The sequence below is a fragment of the Schistocerca piceifrons genome, chromosome 10 (genome assembly GCF_021461385.2).
Source record: "Schistocerca piceifrons isolate TAMUIC-IGC-003096 chromosome 10, iqSchPice1.1, whole genome shotgun sequence".
NCBI classification, from domain to species: Eukaryota; Metazoa; Arthropoda; class Insecta; order Orthoptera; family Acrididae; genus Schistocerca; species Schistocerca piceifrons.
The window spans coordinates 48,279,956-48,301,080 of NC_060147.1; the positions used below are offsets into that span (position 1 = coordinate 48,279,956).

The 21,125-nt window shown below is 37.3% G+C and overlaps 1 protein-coding gene across 2 annotated transcripts in view; it reads right to left on the reverse strand.

Moving 5' to 3' along the window:
* LOC124718642 (collagen alpha-1(I) chain-like) overlaps window positions 1-21,125 on the reverse strand; it is a 268,769-nt gene that overhangs the window by 140,289 nt on the left and 107,355 nt on the right. For both annotated transcript variants that reach the window (XM_047244268.1, XM_047244267.1), the window contains one exon: window positions 4,835-4,924. In XM_047244268.1, the coding sequence (XP_047100224.1) occupies window positions 4,835-4,924 (90 nt within the window). The remainder of the gene's footprint in view (window positions 1-4,834; window positions 4,925-21,125) is intronic.

A 21,125-nucleotide genomic window follows, 5' to 3' on the forward strand; every position in this document is an offset into this window, starting at 1 on the left:
AATTAGTTGTGTTAATTTTTTCTTTTTATTGGTGAGTATGATGTCAGGTTTGTTATGTGGTGTTGGTTCAAATGGCTCTGAGCACAATGGGACTTAACATCTATGGTCATCAGTCCCCTAAAACTTAGAACTACTTAAACCTAACTAACTTAAGGACATCACACAACACCCAGTCATCACGAGGCAGAGAAAATCCCTGACCCTGCCGGGAATCAAACCCCAGATATGTGGTGTTGTTTTATCTGTTATAATGGTTCTGTTCCAGTATAATTTGTATTCATCATTCTCCAGTACATTTTGTGGTGCATACTTGTATGTGGGAATGTGTTGTTTTATTAGTTTATGTTGTAAGGCAAGCTGTTGATGTATTATTTTTGCTACATTTTCATGTCTTCTGGTGTATTCTGTATTTACTAGTATTGTGCATCCACTTGTGACGTGATCTACTGTTTCCATTTGTTGTTTGCAGAGTCTGCATTTATCTGTTGTGGTATTGGGATCTTTAATAATATGCTTGCTGTAGTATCTGGTGTTTGTTGTTTGATCCTGTATTGCAATCATGAAACCTTCCATCTCATCTCACTGTATATATTGCCTTTTCTTAGTCATGTGTTGGATGCGTCTTGATCGATGTGTGGCTGTGTTAGATGATACGGGTGCTTGTCATGTAGTGTTTTCTTTTTCCAATTTACTTTCTTTGTATCTGTTGATGTCATATGATCTAAAGGGTTGTAGAAGTGGTTATGAAATTGCAATGGTGTAGTCGATGTATTTATATGAGTGATTGCTTTGTGTATTTTGCTAGTTTCTGCTCGTTCTATAAAGAATTTTCTTAAATTGTCTACCTGTCCATAATGTAGGTTTTTTATGTCGACAAATCCCCTTCCTCCTTCCTTTCTGCTTAATGTGAATCTTTTTGTTGCTGAATGTATGTGATGTATTCTATATTTGTGGCATTGTGATCGTGTAAGTGTATTGAGTGCTTCTAGGTCTGTGTTACTCCATTTCACTACTCCAAATGAGTAGGTCAATATTGGTATAGCATAAGTATTTATAGCTTTTGTCTTGTTTCTTGCTGTCAATTCTGTTTTCAATATTTTTGTTAGTCTTTGTCTATATTTTTCTTTTAGTTCTTCTTTAATATTTGTATTGTCTATTCCAATTTTTTGTCTGTTTCCTAGATATTTATAGGCATCTGTTTTTTCCATCGCTTCTATGCAGTCGCTGTGGTTATCCAATATGTAATCTTCTTGTTTAGTGTGTTTTCCCTTGACTATGCTATTTTTCTTACATTTGTCTGTTCCAAAAGCCATATTTATATCATTGCTGAATACTTCTGTTATCTTTAGTAATTGGTTGAATTGTTGATTTGTTGCTGCCAGTAGTTTTAGATCATCCATGTATAGCAAATGTGTGATTTTGTGTTGGTATGTTCCAGTAATATTATATCCATAATTTGTATTATTTAGCATGTTGGATAGTGGGTTCAGAGCAAGGCAGAACCAGAAAGAACTTAATGAGTCTCCTTGGTGTATTCCACGCTTAATCTGTATTGGCTGTGATGTGATATTTGAATTTGTTTGGATATTAAGTGTGGCTTTCCAATTTTTCATTACTATGTTTAGGAACTGCATCAGTTTAGGATCTACTTTGCATATTTCCAATATTTGTAGTAACCATGAATGGGGTACACTATCAAAAGCTTTTTGGTAATCAATGTATGCGTAGTGTAGTGACCATTGTTTAGTTTTAGCTTGATATGTCACCTCTGCATCTATTATCAGTTGCTTTTTACATCCTTGTGCTCCTTTGCAGCAGCCTTTTTGTTCTTCATTTATAATTTTGTTCTGTGTTGTATGTGTCATTAATTTCTGTGTAATGACTGAAGTTAATATTTTATATATTGTTGGTAGGCATGTTATGGGGCGATATTTTGCTGTGTTTGCTGTGTCTGCTTGATCTTTAGGTTTCAGATAAGTTATTCCTTGTGTAAGTGTATCAGGGACTGTGTATGGGTCTGCAATGTAACTGTTAAATAATTGAGTTAGATTTGAATGTGTTGAGGTGAACTTCTTTAGCCAGAAATTTGCTATTTTATCTTTTCCAGGGGCTTTCCAATTGTGCGCAGAATTAATTGCTCAAGTGACTTCATGTTGCAAAATTATCACTTCAGGCATTTATGGTATCATCTTGTATGTGTCTGTTTCTGCTTGTATCCACCATGCATGTCTGTTATGTAGTACCGGGTTTGACCATATGTTGCTCCAGAAGTGTTCCATGTCTGTTATGTTTGATGGATTGTCTATTTTAATGTGTGTTTTATCTATTGACTGGTAAAATTTCTTTTGGTTTGTGTTGAATGTTTGGTTTTGTTTCCTTCTATTTTCACTTTTTTTGTATCTTCTAAGTCGTTTAGCCAATGCTTGTAATTTCTGCTTCTTTTCATCTAATTGCTCTATCGCTTCTTGTTGTGAGATTTTACCTAACCTTTTTCGTTTCTTGTCTGATATTTCATTTCTTATAAATTGTGTTAGATGTCCAATGTCTTTTCTCAGTTTTTCTATTCTGATCTGTAGCCTGTATTGCTATGCTGGTTTTGTGGGTTTCTTCTGTGTGTTGGTTGGTTCTGATCTCTGCCTAGTGTGTATATTTAGTGTAGTGAGTGCTCCTATATAAACCAGTAGTGGTAACTCTTCCATTTTCATTTATTTTGTTGTGTATGATTGTGTTGATAGTTGTCATTGTTGTTTTGACTTGTGGGTTATTTGGTGGTCTATGCAAGAATGGTCTAATGTCTGTATTTGTGCCTTTGTATTCTATATATGTCAGCTGAAATTTTTCTTCTATATCTAACATGTGTGTCACTTCATGTTCTATTTGTGCTTGTTCTGGTGGCTGTCTTAAGATTTCGTTTTCCTTTGAATGTTTAATTGATGCGTGTTGTTCTTTGTTTGTTTGCTCTGGGATGTTTGAGTCCATTACTGTATTTTCTTCTTCTTCTGATTGCACATTATTTTGTTCCAGTATTTGTTGTACTTGTTGTTTGATGTTTTCTAATTCTGACTGGGGTATCCTATTATTTTTGATTATTACACGGATCTGATCAGCTAGTCATTGTTCTGTTAAAAATTTTAATTCTGGGTATTTGGTAATAAATGTTGTGTATACTTGTGATCTGTATCCAGTTGTGTTGGTTCCTAGGTTTGTTGCTTGGTAATAACAGAACATGAGGCATCGGTTAACTTCATCTGATCATCTCATCCTCTGTCTTTGTTTTCCTCCTAGAGTGGTTGCAGGAAGCATATCCTGCAAAACACCGCTATTTGGATTTAAATCATTTTCCGTGTGGCTAGCAGTGTCGTTACCATTGTGGACGGGCATAGGGTTCAAGCGTCGTCCCCGACCACGACAGCACTTGTCCGAGGCTTCATTAGTTCTGTCCTGAACCAACTAATCACACTAAAAGGGGGGTTAGCCCTATTAGTGGTTTATTCTTTTCGTCGCCATTTACGACTGGCAGAACATACCGGAGGCCTATTCTCTTCCCGGGCCTCAATGGGTTTTCAATAGTAATACCACTATTGTTGTTGTTGTTGTGGTCTTCAGTCCTGAGACTGGTTTGATGCAGCTCTCCATGCTACTCTATCCTGTGCAAGCTTCTTCATCTCCCAGTACCTACTGCAACCTACATCCTTCTGAATCTGCGTAGTGTATTCGTCTCTTGGTCTCCCCCTACGATTTTTACCCTCCACGCTGCCCTCCAATATTAAACTGGTGATCCCTTGATGCCTCAGAACATGTCATACCAACCGATCCCTTCTTCTGGTCAAGTTGTGCCACAAACTTCTCTTCTCCCCAATCCTATTCAATACTACCTCATTAGTTATGTGATCTACCCATCTAATCTTCAGCATTCTTCTGTAGCACCACATTTCGAAAGCTTCTATTCTCTTCTTGTCCCCCAAATAGCAAAACTCCTTTACTACTTTAAGTGTCTCATTTCCTAATCTAATACCCTCAACATCACCCGACTTAATTCAACTACATTCCATTATCCTCGTTTTGTTTTTGTTGATGTTCATCTTATATCCTCCCTTCAAGACACCATCCATTCCGTTCAACTGCTCTTCCAAGTCCTTTGCTGTCTCGGACAGAATTACAATGTCATCGGCGAACCTCAAAGTTTTTATTTCTTCTCCATGGATTTTAATACCTACTCCGAATTTTTCTTTTGTTTCCTTTACTGCTTTCTCAATATACAGATTGAATAACATCGGCGAGAGGCTACAACCCTGTGTTACTCCCTTCCCAACCACTGCTTCCCTTTCATGTCCCTCGACTCTTATAACTGCCATCTGGTTTCTGTACAAATTGTAAATAGCCTTTCGATCCCTGTATTTTACCCCTGCCACTTTAGAATTTGAAAGAGAGTATTCCAGTCAACATTGTCAAAGTAATACCACTAGCAGTGGTGATAGTAGTGATAGTAGTAGTAGTACTAGTAGTAGTAGTTGTTGTCGTTGTTGTTGTTGTCGTTGTTGTTGTTGTCGTCATAGTGGTAGTGATGGTGGGGTCTGTGGTTGTGTGGGTGGTCTTTGGAAATGCCAGGAATGTTCACATTAAAATGGAAGGGAAGGTGATTTTTCAATATGTTTCCTGGCTGCCCCAGAATTTAGGCCCATGATCTGCTATTGGAAACTACTTCCTAATATGTAAGAATCATTAAGAAACTACAAGAGGAAGAAAATTTTCAGACCACTTTGCAGCATTCATGTATACAGATCTACACTGTACAGAACGGAATCCTGCAGAAGGCTGAGAGAAGAGGGCTCACCTGCACAGACTGGACAGCACTCGCCCAGTGGAATGTACTGCTGCGTCGCACACACCAGATCTTCACAAATGACGTCTCTGCACCTGTCATCTGTAACAAGAAATGTGAAATTGTAGAGTCATATTTAAGGGTTTCATAACATTCTATACACTACAGCCCAAGAAGAGAAGGCACTGATGCAGACATGTATTGCAAGATAGCAAGGTGGAAGCTTCATTGTTCAAGACATAGCTGGTATGTGGCTTTTGATGATGATATAAATCTTATGTAGAAAAAATTTATTTATGGAAATATAACAAGTTTAAGATTCAGAAAAAATCGTGGGCACTTTAGGATTGTCATACCTCATTTTACAGCCCTGATCTGCAGTACAAAGTACCCATCTGGGAACCGATTCCAGTTGCAGGTTGCCTATCTAACAGTTTCCAAGGGGCACGACAATTTAACTTTCAAAACTTTGCATAATTATTGACAAAATTTAAATTGCTGTCATCATCTACTCATTTAGAGCTATAGTCTTATGTCACAGGTTTAATACAATAAGACAAGTATGACAGAAACAGTGTGTTCATACTGAGGCAGTGTACCTCAAGCTGTACAAATGCAGACATTTTATTCATCCAGTATTTGAGATTGAGAGCACTTAGCAACTTCCGACAAAACTTACACATAATTCCAAATCTTCACAAAACTTTTTCTTGCTTATAGCCCCACAAAATGAAGAAAGGCAAAAAGTCTGTTGCTTGCTACATCTTCGTTGCTCGTGCAGTAAAACTTTTGCATCAAGTAAGATGTTTTAATTTACTGCTTTGTCACTACCACCTCTATTCACAACCTATGTTTCAGGCAGTATCCACATATACTACAGAATGTACCTGCAAAATTATGTTATTGTTCGACACACAGTTTAGAGGCTACGATGTCAAACACTCTGGTGTGTTAAAACCAACTTTTGCTTAAAATGGAGGACAAATTACCCAGACTATACTCACTCACTGTTTGATAATGAGAGCATTAGTAACTTCCAAAAATATTTAATCATAATTTCAAACCTATTCTATTGGTTTTCTTGCGTACACGCTTAATGGAAAATATTTAACACATTAATTCATTTGCAAAGTAATCAGATGTTTGAAGCTGTTTTATAAATGGGAGTTCAAATCTTTAAAGAACTCTTTTCTTATTGGTTCTCTTCTAAATAAAGAACATCTTCTCTCCTTTCTAAAGTTTGTAGCTATGGAAATATTAATACTCAAAAATTATGTTGCATAGTTATCCAAGTGCTTGAATGCAAACCTTCCAAAAATTTGATGTTACTAAACTGTAGCTCTCATTCTTCTGTATCCACAAATGTATATTTAAAACAGGAGATAACATTACCAAAATGTCAAAAATATAATATTTTGCTACACTTGGTACAGAGGTTAGGAGGGAGTGCCATGAATATAACATCAAAAATCTTGCCCAGTGAGGTGTGAGCATGGGGTGCAGATGAGTTAAAAGGTCACTTTCTTATGTTTTTCTTGAATAACTGAATAAGGCAAAAACCACAACTTCTAACAAAAGTGCTTAAAAATGAAACTACATTTAGCTTGCCACAAAAAAAAGGTTCTATTTATTTCTTTCTCTAGAATTTATAGTTTTCACAATGCAGGAAATGGAAAACTGAAAGAATATTAAAAATAATGATTTAATGAAGTAATGTTAATGTTTATTGTTGAATTTAGTAGGTAAAGAACAAATATTCCACTCTCTCTACCACACTACATCACAAAAAACAACTACGGGGTGTTTCACAAAGTTACACTGACCCTCCATAGTACGCCTTACAAATCACTGGCGCCACAGAGCACAGACACGAACAGTGGGGTGTTTATTTTCCACAAAACTCGTTAATACTATGAGGAAGACAGATTCAAGTTACTAATACCACTAACATAAGAAAAGCATATGGAAATATTCTACATAAATCACAGCACACTGCTTTACACTGCTAGAGGGAATTTGATTCTTAGTCATCTCATATGGCAGCTGTACTGGCTGTACTGTTCCTCTAGGAAATGTGACTTCCTTCACTAAGAGCACTGATTGCTTTTCAGTTTATGGGCAGACTTTACCTCCCAAGCATTGGCTACTCAGTTCTTTTATGTGAGTAGACAAATAAACTTCACTGAGCATGTGTTTATATAGTGGAGTTATTTTCTGTTTATTCAGTGAGTACTTATTTGCAGTTGTTATGTGAGCTTTTATATAAAATATGTTTCTATAAATAATGGCTGAGAAATGCTTAATTTGTGTGATGTTGTCAACAAGCTTTGTAGTTTGGGAAAGGTATCTGATTGGTAAACACCATAGCTTCCTACTAGCGTATTTTAAAGTAGGTTAACCTTGCTGTAGTCACTTAGTGGTGAATTATCAATGACCAGAAAGTTACTGCGCTTCTGTCACTATTAATTGTGTTATAGGTCAACTGCACAAATCTCTTCCATTCAGGAATTGCTGGCGCTTGTAGAGTGGTCTGCAGTGGGTGAAGCCACTTACCACAGTATATGAGATCTTGCAAGGAGGGTGTGAATATATTTGATGGAATGGTACTGATCACATTCAACTCTAGAACAATAATCTGCTGTAGTGCATTGCTTGGCACATATTGAAATATCTGATGTTTCATAACACCTAGGTGACCTACTACTGTTGCAGACGGAGCCAATTTAGACATCTGGGCCTCTACAGATGTTGGGAGGGCTGACTATGGGACAATGCATTTGATCCTCTCACACTGTGAAAAATACAGGGCTATTGCAAATGATTGAAGCGATTTCATAAATTCACTGTAGCTCCATTCATTGACATATGGTCACGACACACTACAGATACGTAGAAAAACTCATAAAGTTTTGTTCGGCTGAAGCTGCACTTCAGGTTTCTGCCGCCAGAGCGCTCGAGAGCGCAGTGAGACAAAATGGCGACAGGAGCCGAGAAAGCGTATGTTGTGCTTCAAATGCACTCACATCAGTCAGTCATAACAGTGCAACGACACTTCAGGACGAAGTTCAACAAAGATCCACCAACTGCTAACTCCATTCGGTGATGGTATGCGCAGTTTAAAGCTTCTGGATGCCTCTGTAAGGGGAAATCAATGGGTCAGCCTGCAGTGAGCGAAGAAACGGTTGAACGCGTGCGGGCAAGTTTCACGCGTAGCCCGCGGAAGTCGACGAATAAAGCAAGCAGGGAGCTAAACGTACCACAGCCGACGGTTTGGAAAATCTTACGGAAAAGGCTAAAGCAGAAGCCTTACCATTTACAATTGCTACAAGCCCTGACACCCGATGACAAAGTCAAACGCTTTGAATTTTCGGCGCGGTTGCAACAGCTCATGGAAGAGGATGCGTTCAGTGCGAAACTTGTTTTCAGTGATGAAGCAACATTTTTTCTTAATGGTGAAGTGAACAGACACAATGTGCGAATCTGGGCGGTAGAGAATCCTCACGCATTCGTGCAGCAAATTCGCAATTCACCAAAAGTTAACGTGTTTTGTGCAATCTCGTGGTTTAAAGTTTACGGCCCCTTTTTCTTCTGTGAAAAAAACGTTACAGGACACATGTATCTGGACATGCTGGAAAATTGGCTCATGCCACAACTGGAGACTGACAGCGCCGACTTCATCTTTCAACAGGATGGTGCTCCACCGCACTTCCATCATGATGTTTGGCATTTCTTAAACAGGAGATTGGAAAACCGATGAATCGGTCGTGGCAGATATCATGATCAGCAATTCACGTCATGGCCTCCATGCTCTCCCGATGTAACCCCATGCGATTTCTTTCTGTGGGGTTATGTGAAAGATTCAGTGTTTAAACCTCCTCTGCCAAGAAACGTGTCAGAACTGCGAGCTCGCATCAACGATGCTTTCGAACTCATTGATGGGGACATGCTGCGCCGAGTGTGAGAGGAACTTGATTATCGGCTTGATGTCTGCCGAATCACTAAAGGGGCACATATTGAACATTTGTGAATGCCTAAAAAAACTTTTTGAGTTTTTGTGTGTGCAAAGCATTGTGAAAATATCTCAAATAATAAAGTTATTGTAGAGCTGTGTAATCGCTTCAGTCATTTGTAATAACCCTGTATTCCAGGAATTGATAGTGGGGGAAATGAAATCAGCATTGCTGAATTCTACCTCACATCATACTACGCCTGGCACACACTTCAGTGCATCACACAGCTAACAGCTCCAGCTGTTAAGCTTTGTTACATAATAGTTGACTTAACAACTACAAATATGTACTCACTTAATAAACTGAAAACAGCTCCACTTTATGAATATGAGTTCAGTGAAGTTATTTTGTCTACTCAGGTAAGAGAGCTGATCATGAAATGCTGGGGTGTGATATCTGTAAACTGAAAAGCAAGCAGCACTCACAATGGCAGAATCACCTTTCATGGAAGAATCTAGAGCTGCCATACAGGATAACTGATGATCAATTTTCCCTCCAGCAGTGTGCTGAGATTTATGTAGCTATCCACATACATTTCTTTTGTTAGTAGTATTCATATATCAGGTAGCGATACTGCACTTCATGGAAAATAAACACACTCCAGGCGTATTTGCACATTACAAAGCCAATGATTCACAAGACAGGTTGTGGAAGGGTTCATGTATCTTTGTGAAACACCCTGCAGTTGCTCCTTCCATCATAGTGGGGTAGGGAGAGTGGGTATTTGTGTGTTCACCGTTCATATAGCTTCTGAATGAGGGAAGTGCACGACCACAATTTGGTGACCTTTCTTCACTCATGCATCTACCCTACACCCCTCCCCCCCCCCCCCTCCCCAATTCCTCCACGTTGTCACACAATTTATCCATCAATAGAGTTTTCTTGCTTTTATAAATAATACATAATTTGATATTCAGTCTTTATCCACTTCATTTAACAATGAAAATTCATTCTATACAATTAAAACACTATTTTTAACAGTCAGTCAATTATCCATCTCCTGCTACACAGAAACTATTAGTCCCACAGAAAAAAATGGGCATGACCTTTTCTGCAGGAAATTTAATGTAGTTTAATTTTGCAGTGGGGAAATATTTTTGTTAAAAGCAACAGTTTTCAAGTTATTCAAGAAAAAATAAAAAATGGCCTTGAAATGCCACCACTCAGAAGTTTTAGTATGTTGTTCACGGTACTCCCACTTACCAATGTAGAAAAGTCTGCAACTCCACAATTTTTTTCTCCTAATTTTTCTTCTTTAACTGTAGTATTTGTCTGCTTCATGACAACAGGTGAGTCCCTTTCATCCTGGGGTCTGATTGACCATCCCTTCTTTTAGTACCTTTCCTAATCTATCCCTCACTCCCCCCACCACCCCTCCCCCCTTACAAGGTACAAAATACCAGTACACTCCTGATTCTTCAAAGAACAACTTCCATGTATAAAATAGCACAATATATCTGATTACTTAAAATTAGTTAAGATGTTAAATGTTCGGCATTAAGCACGTAAGTCAGAAAAACATTTAGAAAATGTTCAAAATTATGCTTAAAGTTTGTTGGAAGTTGTTAAGTGGTCTCACTATGAAACACTCCATGTACATAGTCTGGATAGTTTGTCCTTCATTTTAAGCAAATACTAATTTACCATGCATCTCAATGTTAATGGTGTTATGTCTCTCAAACTATGAGCCGTACAATGATATAATTTTGCAGACACATTCAGTGGAACATGTGGATACTGTCTTAAAGTGTACTGCAAATAGAATCAAAAGTAAAGAAGTAATAAATTAAAACATCATATCAGATGCTGAAGTTTTACTGTATGTACAGTGAAAATGTAGCAAACAATAAACGTTTTCCCTTTCATCATTTTGTGGGGGTGTCAGCAGACAAAGTTTCATAAATATTTGAAAAAACATGTAAATTTGTTGGAAGTAGCTAAGTGCTTTCATTCTCAACTACTGGTTGAGTAAAACCCAGGTATTTGTGTACTGTAAATTACACAGTCTCAAAGCAAACACACAGTTTCTCACAGCAATACTCATTTTATTGTGTTACACTTGTAACACAAGATTATACTTCTAAATGAATAAATTATGACAGCAATTTAAATTTTTAAATTCAGTCAATACTGAAAATCAAATTTTTTGTTGCTCGTGGAATACGTTAGATAGGCAACCTGAAACCGGTACTAGTTTCCAGCTTCTGGAGCACTCGCTTTGTATTACTGATAGCTACAAACAAAGAGTATCTATTTTCCTCTAAAAAATAAGGCTGCTATAAAAAATTGGAATTCTTATTAAAAGTGTTGGCTACATCAGTTTCCTCCTAGATTGTATTCTTATGAATACAGTTAACACCATCTTATATGTCACTCTTCAATATGACCAATTTTTGTATACACTGCACATTTCTCAAGATATTTAGAAGTTTACTTAAGAATCAAATCATAGTATTTATTGCAAAAGTTACAATAATCCTGACCAGGCAAAGCCATACACAGTTTTGTCAGTAAAAGCATTTTGAATGCTGTAGGTACCTTAAATAAAACAGCCATTTTCATATGATGGCCTCAACATTTAACGCATTTTAAACAAATTTTCCGCTGAATGTGCAAGATGTTGCGTAAAGTATCGTTAAGCATGTCTCTGTTAGCATGGATCCACTGGGTATTTTTAGGAATGTTTCCTGAATGAAGTGACCCGTAGTGCCTACTCGAAAGATTAGCACAGATGGGGCCTTGTGCTGTAACAGAGGTCACACAAGGTTTACACAGATAGCACACTGAGTTCACTGACTCCCATTTCAAACTGTCTGCTCCCTCCAACGGGATAACTGCTCTCTCACATCAGATACTGATAGTCGCTTTACACGGTATGGAATTCCTCTCCCATTAGAAAGCTGCAGCCTGCAAGTGTATAGTATAAACACTTTTTTCATCCCAAATTTGTATGCTAGGCTCACATACTGTGATTCTTTCTTAAGGATCAAAGACAAAAAACATGGAAACAAATTTCAGACTGCAAAAAAGCCCCTAAGAATAATAATTCCAAGTACTAGCTGAGCTCATTGTAAGAAAATATTGACAAAAATTGGGTATCCTTATTGTGTCAATTGACTTCATCTACCAATTTGTTGTATATATCAGGAAAAAATGCTGTTTTGAATGAGGTCTTTCAGAGACCTGTCAAATTCTTCTTGCAGTAGCCTATCCCCCCCCCCCCCCCCCCCCCCCCTCATCTTCATTTACTTCCTATTCTCTTTCTACAATACTGTTCCCAAGATTGTTTCCCTTATACAGATCCTATTTATACTCATTCCATCTTTCAGTTTTCCCTTCTTTCCTTAGTACTGGCTTGCCATCTGACTTCTTGATAGTCCTGCAGTTGCTGCTCTTTGCTCCAAAGGTCCCTTTAATTTTCCTGTAGGCAGCATCCTATATCACTCTAAAATGTTCATGGATGAATAAATTACTGACATCAAAATAAAAGCGTCACTATTAGTGCAACTTCTAAATCTGATATAAAAAGCTGAAGATCAATAACCGTCTAGAATTATGTGTCAAATGGCACTGAAAATGTAGTTCACTAACTTTTTTGGTTAGGTCTTTCCCAAATGATTTACCCAACCAACATGGCACTATTAGTGCAACTTTGAAATCTGATGTAAAAAGAAGTAAAACTAAAGATTTTTTTAGGTGATCAATCTCCTGACCGGTTTGATACAGCCCATCAGGAATTTCTATCTTGTGCCAATCAATTCATCTCAGAGCAGCACTTGCAACCTACACTGCCAATTATTTGCTGGATGTATTCCAACCTCTGTCTTTCTCTACAGTTTTTATCCCCTACAGCACCCTCTCGTAGCATGGAAGTCATTCCCTGATGTCTTAACAGATGTCCTATTGTCCTGTCCCTTCTCGTTAGTGTTCCCTGTATACTCTGTTTCTCACTGATTCTGTGGAGTACGTCCTCATTTCTTACCTTATCAGCCCATAAGCTACAAAAATGCTAGAATGGTGTGTCAAATGACATTGAAAATCTAGTTCACTATATCTGTGATTAGGTTTCTCCCAAATGATTTATCCAAGCAGATAGTTCGCACTTTCAACAAAGCTGAATGTCATTACTTTTTTTCTTTTTCTTCCTGCCTTGCTGTAGGCAGTCTAGTTAACTACACCGGTACATGACAAGTGATGTTGGGAGCAAGGATAGACTGGAGATAGTAAACCCACCACAGCATGAGAAATATCTGAAGTATGAAATTTCTTACACAGTGGCAGAATGCCATTTAAGGTGAAAATTTATGGCAAGTTACTGCAATGGGTGAAGTGTAATAAATACTGATCTCCATCTTTCACTGGCAGTGCACTTATCACACAGTTTCCAAATACATACATATGTACATTTGTCTCCTTCTCTAAGAATCAGTATAAAGTATTTGATCTGGTCTTTTCAAGTCGGAGATATCACATACTCTTCCGATAGCTGTGAAACCTACACCGTATAACGACAATAAAATTCACTTTTTGACCACAAATTGATTTAACATCAGTAGAAAACCCTTTCAAGATCTGGTTTCCATATATCATAGAAATACGAAACTCTAAAAATTTAGTGTTCATTGTGCTGAAAAATTCAGCACAGAAAAACGGGCAGAGCCATTCACTAGCAGCCACTCTAGTGTGCCACCAGATAAATATATTTTAATGATGTTTTTATCAGTTTGCAGGTCAAATCGCATTCAGTGCAGAATTAACACCTATTTATCAAAAAAATAAACACACTGCCTGTGTTAATCTAATGAGCATTTTCCCCCATGTACAAAAAAAGCAATAAGTGCTATGACCACCAGTCTCTCAGAATAATCCAACATTAACATTGACCAACACTTCTATAGGATCTTTTTTCACACTGAGACATTTAAAAGCACTGGAGCAGATGCTGTCTGGCAATTTATTACAATATACAGTGTGTCCCAGGATGAATAGTCAGTATTCGGGGATATGATAGGATCAGTCACTAAACTATAAACATGGCCTCCAAATGCATGTATTACAAGCTATGAGCACTTCTTCATCTTCAATACTGCTAAACAAATATCTTCTATTGTAGGCTCTTTGCTTTATATATTTTCAGAGGATGTAGTACAGGCCAAAAATAAGACGAAACTCTCCAGTAAGCTTTTGATTGTGTAAATCATGAAATTCTGCTAGACAAGCTCAAGTATTGTGGCATGAGTGGGACAGTGCACAAATGGTTTAATTCGTACCTAACTGGAAGAGTGCAGAAAGTTGAAATAAGCAGTTCTCATAATATGCAAAGATCAGCACATTCCTCAAACTGAGGAACTATCAAGAATGGGGTTCCACAAGGGTCAGTCTTGGGTCCTTTGTTGTTCTTAATATATATTAATGACTTGCCATTCTATATTCATGAAGAGGCAAAGTTAGTTCTCTTTGCTGATGATACAAGTATAGTAATCACACCTGACAAACAAGAATTAACTGATGAAATTGTCAATACTGTCTTTCAGAAAATTACCTTGTAAACGGACTCTCACTGAATTTTGATAAGACACAGTACATACAGTTCCGTACAGTGAATGGTATGACACCATTAATAAATATAGACCTTAATCAGACACATATAGCTAAGGTAGAATATTCAAAATTTTTAGGTGTGTTCATTGATGAGAGATTAAATTGGAAGAAACACATTGATGATCTGCTGAAACGTTTGAGTTCAGCTACTTATGCAATAAGGGTCATTGCAAATTTTGGTGATAAACATCTAAGTAAATTAGCTTACTACGCCTATTTTCACTCATTGCTTTCATATGGCATCATATTTTGGGGTAATTCATCACTGAGGGATAAAGTATTTATTGCACAAAAGCGTGTAATCAGAATAATAGCTGGAGTCCACCCAAGATCATCCTGCAGACATTTATTTAAGGATCTAGGGATATTCACAGTAGCTTCTCAGTATATATACTCTCTTATGAAATTTGTTATTAACAACCAAACCCAATTCAAAAGTAATAGCAGTGTGCATAACTACAATACTAGAAGAAAGGATGATCTTCACTATTCAAGATTAAATCTAACTTTGGCACAGAAAGGGGTGAATTATACTGCCACTAAAGTCTTTGGTCACTTACCAAATAGTATCAAAAGTCTGACAGATAACCAACAAGTATTTAAGAAGAAATTAAAAGAATTTCTGAATGACAACTCCTTCTACGCCATAGAGGAATTTTTAGATATAAATTAAGAAAAAAAAGAAAAAACAAACAAAAAATTATAAAAAAATAAAAAATATAAAATATAAAAAAAAACACAAAAAAATAAAAAAGTTGTTATATTAATTTAAGTATGCTGTTAAATTAACTTAATTATGTCATGTATTGGAAAATTTGACTCGTTCCACATCATTACGAAATATCGTATTCATGATCCATGGAACTAGTATTAATCTAATCTAATCTAATCTAATCTAAGGGCTATCTACATCTACATCTACATCTACAGCATACTCTGCTAGCCACCTAATGGAGTGTGGCGGAGGCTACTTTCGGTACCACTATCTGATCCCTCCAAACCTGTTCCACTCACAAATAGTGTGTGGGAAGAATGACTGTCAGTAAGCCTCTGTATTGGCTCTAGTTTCTCGAATTTTCTACTCGTGGTCAATACGCAATATGTATGTGGGGGGGGGGGGGGGAAGTAACATGTTGTCTGACTCCTCCTGAAATAGTAAACCTCTCCGTCACGCACAATGTCTCTCTTGTAATGTCTGCCAGTGGAGTTTGTTTAGCATCTCCGTAATGCTCTCTCACTAGCTAAATGATCCCATGACAAAATGCACCACTCTTCGTTGGATCTTCTCCATGTCCTCTATCATTCCTACCTGACAGAGATCCCAGATAGATGAACAGTACTCAAGAATCAGGCAAACGAGCACCTTATAAGCCACTTCTTTTGTAGATGAGTTACATTTTCTTAAGATTTTTACGATGAATCTGAGTCTGGTGTCTGCTTTTCTCACTATCTGTTTTATGTGGTCATTCCACTTAAGGTCGCCCTGGATAGTTATGCCTAAATATTTTACGGCAGACGCTGTCTCCAGCTGTTTGTCATCAGTAGCATTGCTGTAAAGTTGTGGATTTCTTTTCCTATGTATGCGCAATATGTTACATCTATTCCTGTTCAGGGTCAACTGCCAGAGCCTGCATCATTCATCAATTCTCTGCAGGTCATTCTGCAAATTCTTACTATCTTCTGGCGTTGCTACTTTGGTATAGACAACTGCATCATCTGTGAATAGCCTCAAAGAGCATCTGATGCTTTCTATTAGGTCATTTATATATATTGTAAACACCAACGGTCCTATCATACTTCCCTGTGGTACTCTGGATATTACCTTTACATCTGTTGATTTAGTTATGTTAATAGTGACGTGTTGAGTTCTATCTACAAGCAAGTCTTGAATCCAATCACAGGTCTGCTCCGATACCCTGTAAGTTCATTTTTTTTTTTTTCATTAAACTGCAATTCAGGATGGTGTTAAATGCCTTACTGAAGTCAAGTAACACAGCATCAAACTGAGGGCCGTTGTCCACTGCACTGTGGATCTCATGGGAGAACAGAGCAAGTTGAGTTTCACCGGATCTCTATTTGCAGAATCCATGTTGATTTTTATAGAGGAGATGTTCATTTTTCAAAAACATCATAATTCTTGAGCACTTTTTCGGTAGAAGAGAGGTGTTTCACAGTAGTGTAGATGAACAAGTGGTTTCAGTTCTTAAAGTGTGCACTTTTGAGCCCATGTTTAGTAGACTTTTCTTCTTGGTTTGATCCATACTACCCCTTCTAAAAATACGTAAAACAAGGAAGTTGCAGTATAAGAGATATGTTTCACAGTAGATTTATTAATACAGGCCAGGAGCAACTACACTCCAAACAATATTTAGGCTTCACACAGTGTGGCTACTGGTGTCTAGGGAGTGATAAACAGTTTTAGAACAGGCAGAGACAAATCCTATGTGGACTTTATTATTGACCACAATGGTATGGTACTAAGAGAGCAACTTGAAATTGCTAATATATTCAGTGAATATTTTTTGTCAGCAGAGGAAACTATCAATGACGAACATAATAACCTGCACTACAATTTTGAAGGCAATCCATCTGAGCACAGCATATATCTAGCCCCACAAATAATTAACATCATTAGTTCTCTAAAATCTTCCAGTTCCACAGGACATGATGGCCTCAGTATTAATGTATCAAAAGTGTGCACACAGAATGTCTCTGTACCTCTGTCTGTAGCAGTAAATAATATAATAGATTCAGGCACCTTCCCCAGACAGGCTAAGAGTAGCTCAGGTAACACCAACCTTTAAAAAAGAAGATGAACTCAATATTCAAAACTACACACTAATCTCAGTATTCCCTGTCTTTCCCAAAATGGTTGAAAAAGTCATATCTACAGCAGAATTATAAACTTTCTCCAGATGCACAACCTAATGTTTGAAAAGCAAATTAGATTCTTAAAATGTAAATCAACTAGCACCGTAGCTGCTCAGTTAATTGAAGAGATAATAAGTGACTTGAAGAACAAGCAACATGTTGCAGGTATATATCTCGACCTTGGGAAAGCTTTAGAGTGTGTGAATGCCACAATCCTATTAGAAAAAAGCTATGGAACATTGGCATCAGAGGCACTGCTCGTGACCTAATAAAATCTTACATGAGTAATCAAAAACAGCTTGTACTGCTTAAATGTGAAAGTGGTGTTCACAAATCCAAAATCACTAACACAAAATATGGAGAGCCCTAGGACTTAGTACTGGGTCTGCTTCTGTTTCTGATTTACGTAAATGACATAAGATATTGCACTCAAAGTTCCAAAATAGTTCTGTATGTGGATAATATATCCATTGTGTGTGAAAAGGATTCATTTAACGAACTACACATCCACTGTAATAATGTGAAAAAAGAAAGCCATTTAAATGTAAGCAGTAAAACGTGTCTCATAGAGTTTAACAACTGTAGTTTTAATGATGAAATTAAGCTATACATAGGCAATGAATTAGTAAAAAAAGAGTTTAGTTTAAAATTCCTCGTTTTAACAACTCAGAGCAATCAAAAATGGGACACACATGTTGACACTGTAGCATGTAAATTTTCTGAGAATATATTTGCAATTAATATAATTAGCAAGTTTTGCAAAGAAACTGTTGTCTTAAAGACAGCATATTATGCTCTATTTTCCTTTCACCTGAATTATGGAATAGAAATTTGGGAAGCAACAAGCAAAGCAAATCTAAATAAGCTATTGCTACTTCAGAAAAGGGCTATAAGAATCATATGTGGAGCAAAATATAAGGAATCATGCGGTGGCTTGTTTCCAAAAACTGGTGTACTAACTGTAGTAAGCATGTACATTATAAAAGCCACATTACTAGTTAAGAGTGCTGGCCAACATTTGCTCCGATTTGTATCGGTACAATACTAGATATAAAGAAAAACTTTACATTCTATGAAAAGGGTCCACAACATGTAGGTTTAAAATTAGCCACTGCACTGCCCTGAAAAGTTATGACCCTACCCACAATGAAGCTTAAATTTCAGGTAAAGAAATTCCTGTTACAAAATCCATTTTACACATTATAAAAATACCATATTTACATGCAGACTAGGAAGTGCTTCGAAAATGTGTAAATAGCTTTAAGCAAACCATTTTATTTGTAGAATGAAATTGTCATTCTGCAGCGGAGTGTGCACTGATATGAAGCATCCTGGTAGATTGAAACTGTGTGCCGGACCGAGACTCGAACTTGGGACCTTTGCCTTGCGCAGGCAAGTGCTCTACCATCTGAGCTACCCAAGCACAACTCACGACCCATCCTCACACCTTTAATTCTGCCACCATCTCGTCTCCTACCTTCCAAACTTCACAGAAGCTCCCCTGGAAGGTAGGAGATGAGGTGCTGGATGAATTAATAAGTTCCCATAGTAACACAATCGTTTAGTATTCTCAAAGTTATAGTTCTGTTCATTATATCTTGAATAATACTTTAAATGAGTTTTAAAAATACTTACTAACCAGAGAAAATTGTTTCAGCATTTTAAAAATATTTTAAACCATTGTTATATATTTGTGTGTGACAACATTGTGATTGACTATGTAATTTAAAAAGTCATTAACATTTTTAATTCCTTTCAATCCAGTGTAAAATTAATTCAAAATTAAAACTTTAACTTATTTGGCAGGATTAAATTTAATAGCAGTATTTAATTTCTGGCACAAGTTGGTATTAGTACTTCATTAGACTCTTTACTGGTGAAGCACATGCAACCTCATTCAGCATAATTTGAACATTCAGTAATTTAATATAATCTCAATAATTATGAGTATGTCAGTGGATTAATAAATTACAAAATTGCTTTGCACATATAATCGTTTAACACTTTTTTAATAAGTGCAAGAAATAATGCTATTTATTTCTGTCTTTTTTTATCATTTATACCATCTAACACAGGTTCCCCTTTTTCATGATTTGGCAACTTTCATTTTATTGAACCTTATGGCTGGATGCCCATCCTGATGCTGCAGTTATCAAAGTTAAGAAGTTGCTTACACCACCTGTCCACGAATCCTGAAAACTTTGTTCTGTGTCAAAAAAGAAAAATTGTCCATTGCAGGCTGTTTATTTATATCATTTATTTCCTGCAATGTTGGCAAGTTTTGACTATAATGTCATTACTGAGCACATATATACTAACAGTATGCACCATGTAGCAGGAGGTGTGGCACAAAAATTGAATTATCAATCCACATTTGACACTACACATAAATAACAATATACTATGTATTGAACAGAAAGGAAAGAGCAGTAAAAGATTCATAAACAGTATAACTGAGGATGAAGATTCTGTCTTTTCACTGCAAGATCACACTGTACCATTGTGCAAAGCACAACTCACATGATACATTTGCAGTGAAAAGACAGAATCTTTGTCCTCAAGTCATGTTGCTTCTGAATCTTTTACTGCTCATTCCTTTCTATTCAACACAGAGCATATTGTTATTCATGTGTAGCTTCACATGTGGATTGATAAATCAATCTTTGTACCACACCTCTTGCTACACGGTGCATACTGCTAATGTATACATGCTTGGTAATGACATGGTAGTCAAAATTGGCCAATAGAACAAGAAATAAATGATAAAAATACAGTATGTCTGTACAAACATTGCTGACACGTCCACAATGGCATCAGTGGTGAAGGAAATTCTAGTGAAGAGGTCTTCTTCTGCTTCCACAATGGTTTTGTACGCCAGCTGCTTCATATGCCACAAGAGACAGAAATTCAGACAGATGAGGTCAGGTGACCTGGGTATCTAACCACAGGACCACCTCAGCCAATCTATCAATTCCCAGAGGAGGCTCACGGATGATTCCTAACAGCAATGCTGGAATGGACTGGCATTCCATCATGCTGGAAGTACATCTTTTGTCTAATATTCTCAGGTTCATCCTCCACCAGTTCTAGCAATGCAAGTTCCACCAAGATGCGATATCTCCATCGACTGAGGAAATGTAGGAGAATGTGTGGTGCAGTCAACCTATCACTGATAATGTCGGCCCGAATATTGACATCAAATCACTGTTGATGGGTGTGAAGTTGAGATTTGTGTATTCCCAAATTTGCACACTGTGGATACTGAAACAGTCCTCATAGGCGTACAGAACCTCAGCTGGAAAAAAGCAGTGCAGGGCAGTCTGTTATAAAATCCGTTGTGTGAACTGCATGCGGTGGGGAAAATCTTCAGGTGCTAGGTCTGCCACACATTGAAAACAGAAACAATGTAGCTTCTAGTCGTGTAACACATTCCACACACAACTGTGACTGACGCCACAGATGATTGGAATACATCATGTACTCATAGATGGAGTGCCTTCGACATGTCGCAGAATCTCGTCTTTCATTTCAGGAGTTCACGCTGTTTGATTGTGACCTCAATCACGAATATGTGCACAGAAATACAGTAGGCAGTGCAGAAGTCTAAAATGTTTGGCACTGTGGAACACGTCGGTTGGGAAAGCGTTGGAGATAATCTCTCACTGTAGCTTGTCCATTTCCATTAGCAGACCCATATACCAGGTGTATGTCAGCCATTTCAACATACATAAACCATTCCACATTTCTTATTGTCCTCACAAAGTGGTAATGATTGGAACTGAATTGGTGTGTTCACAAGGAAGTTACTGTTCTTGTCACAA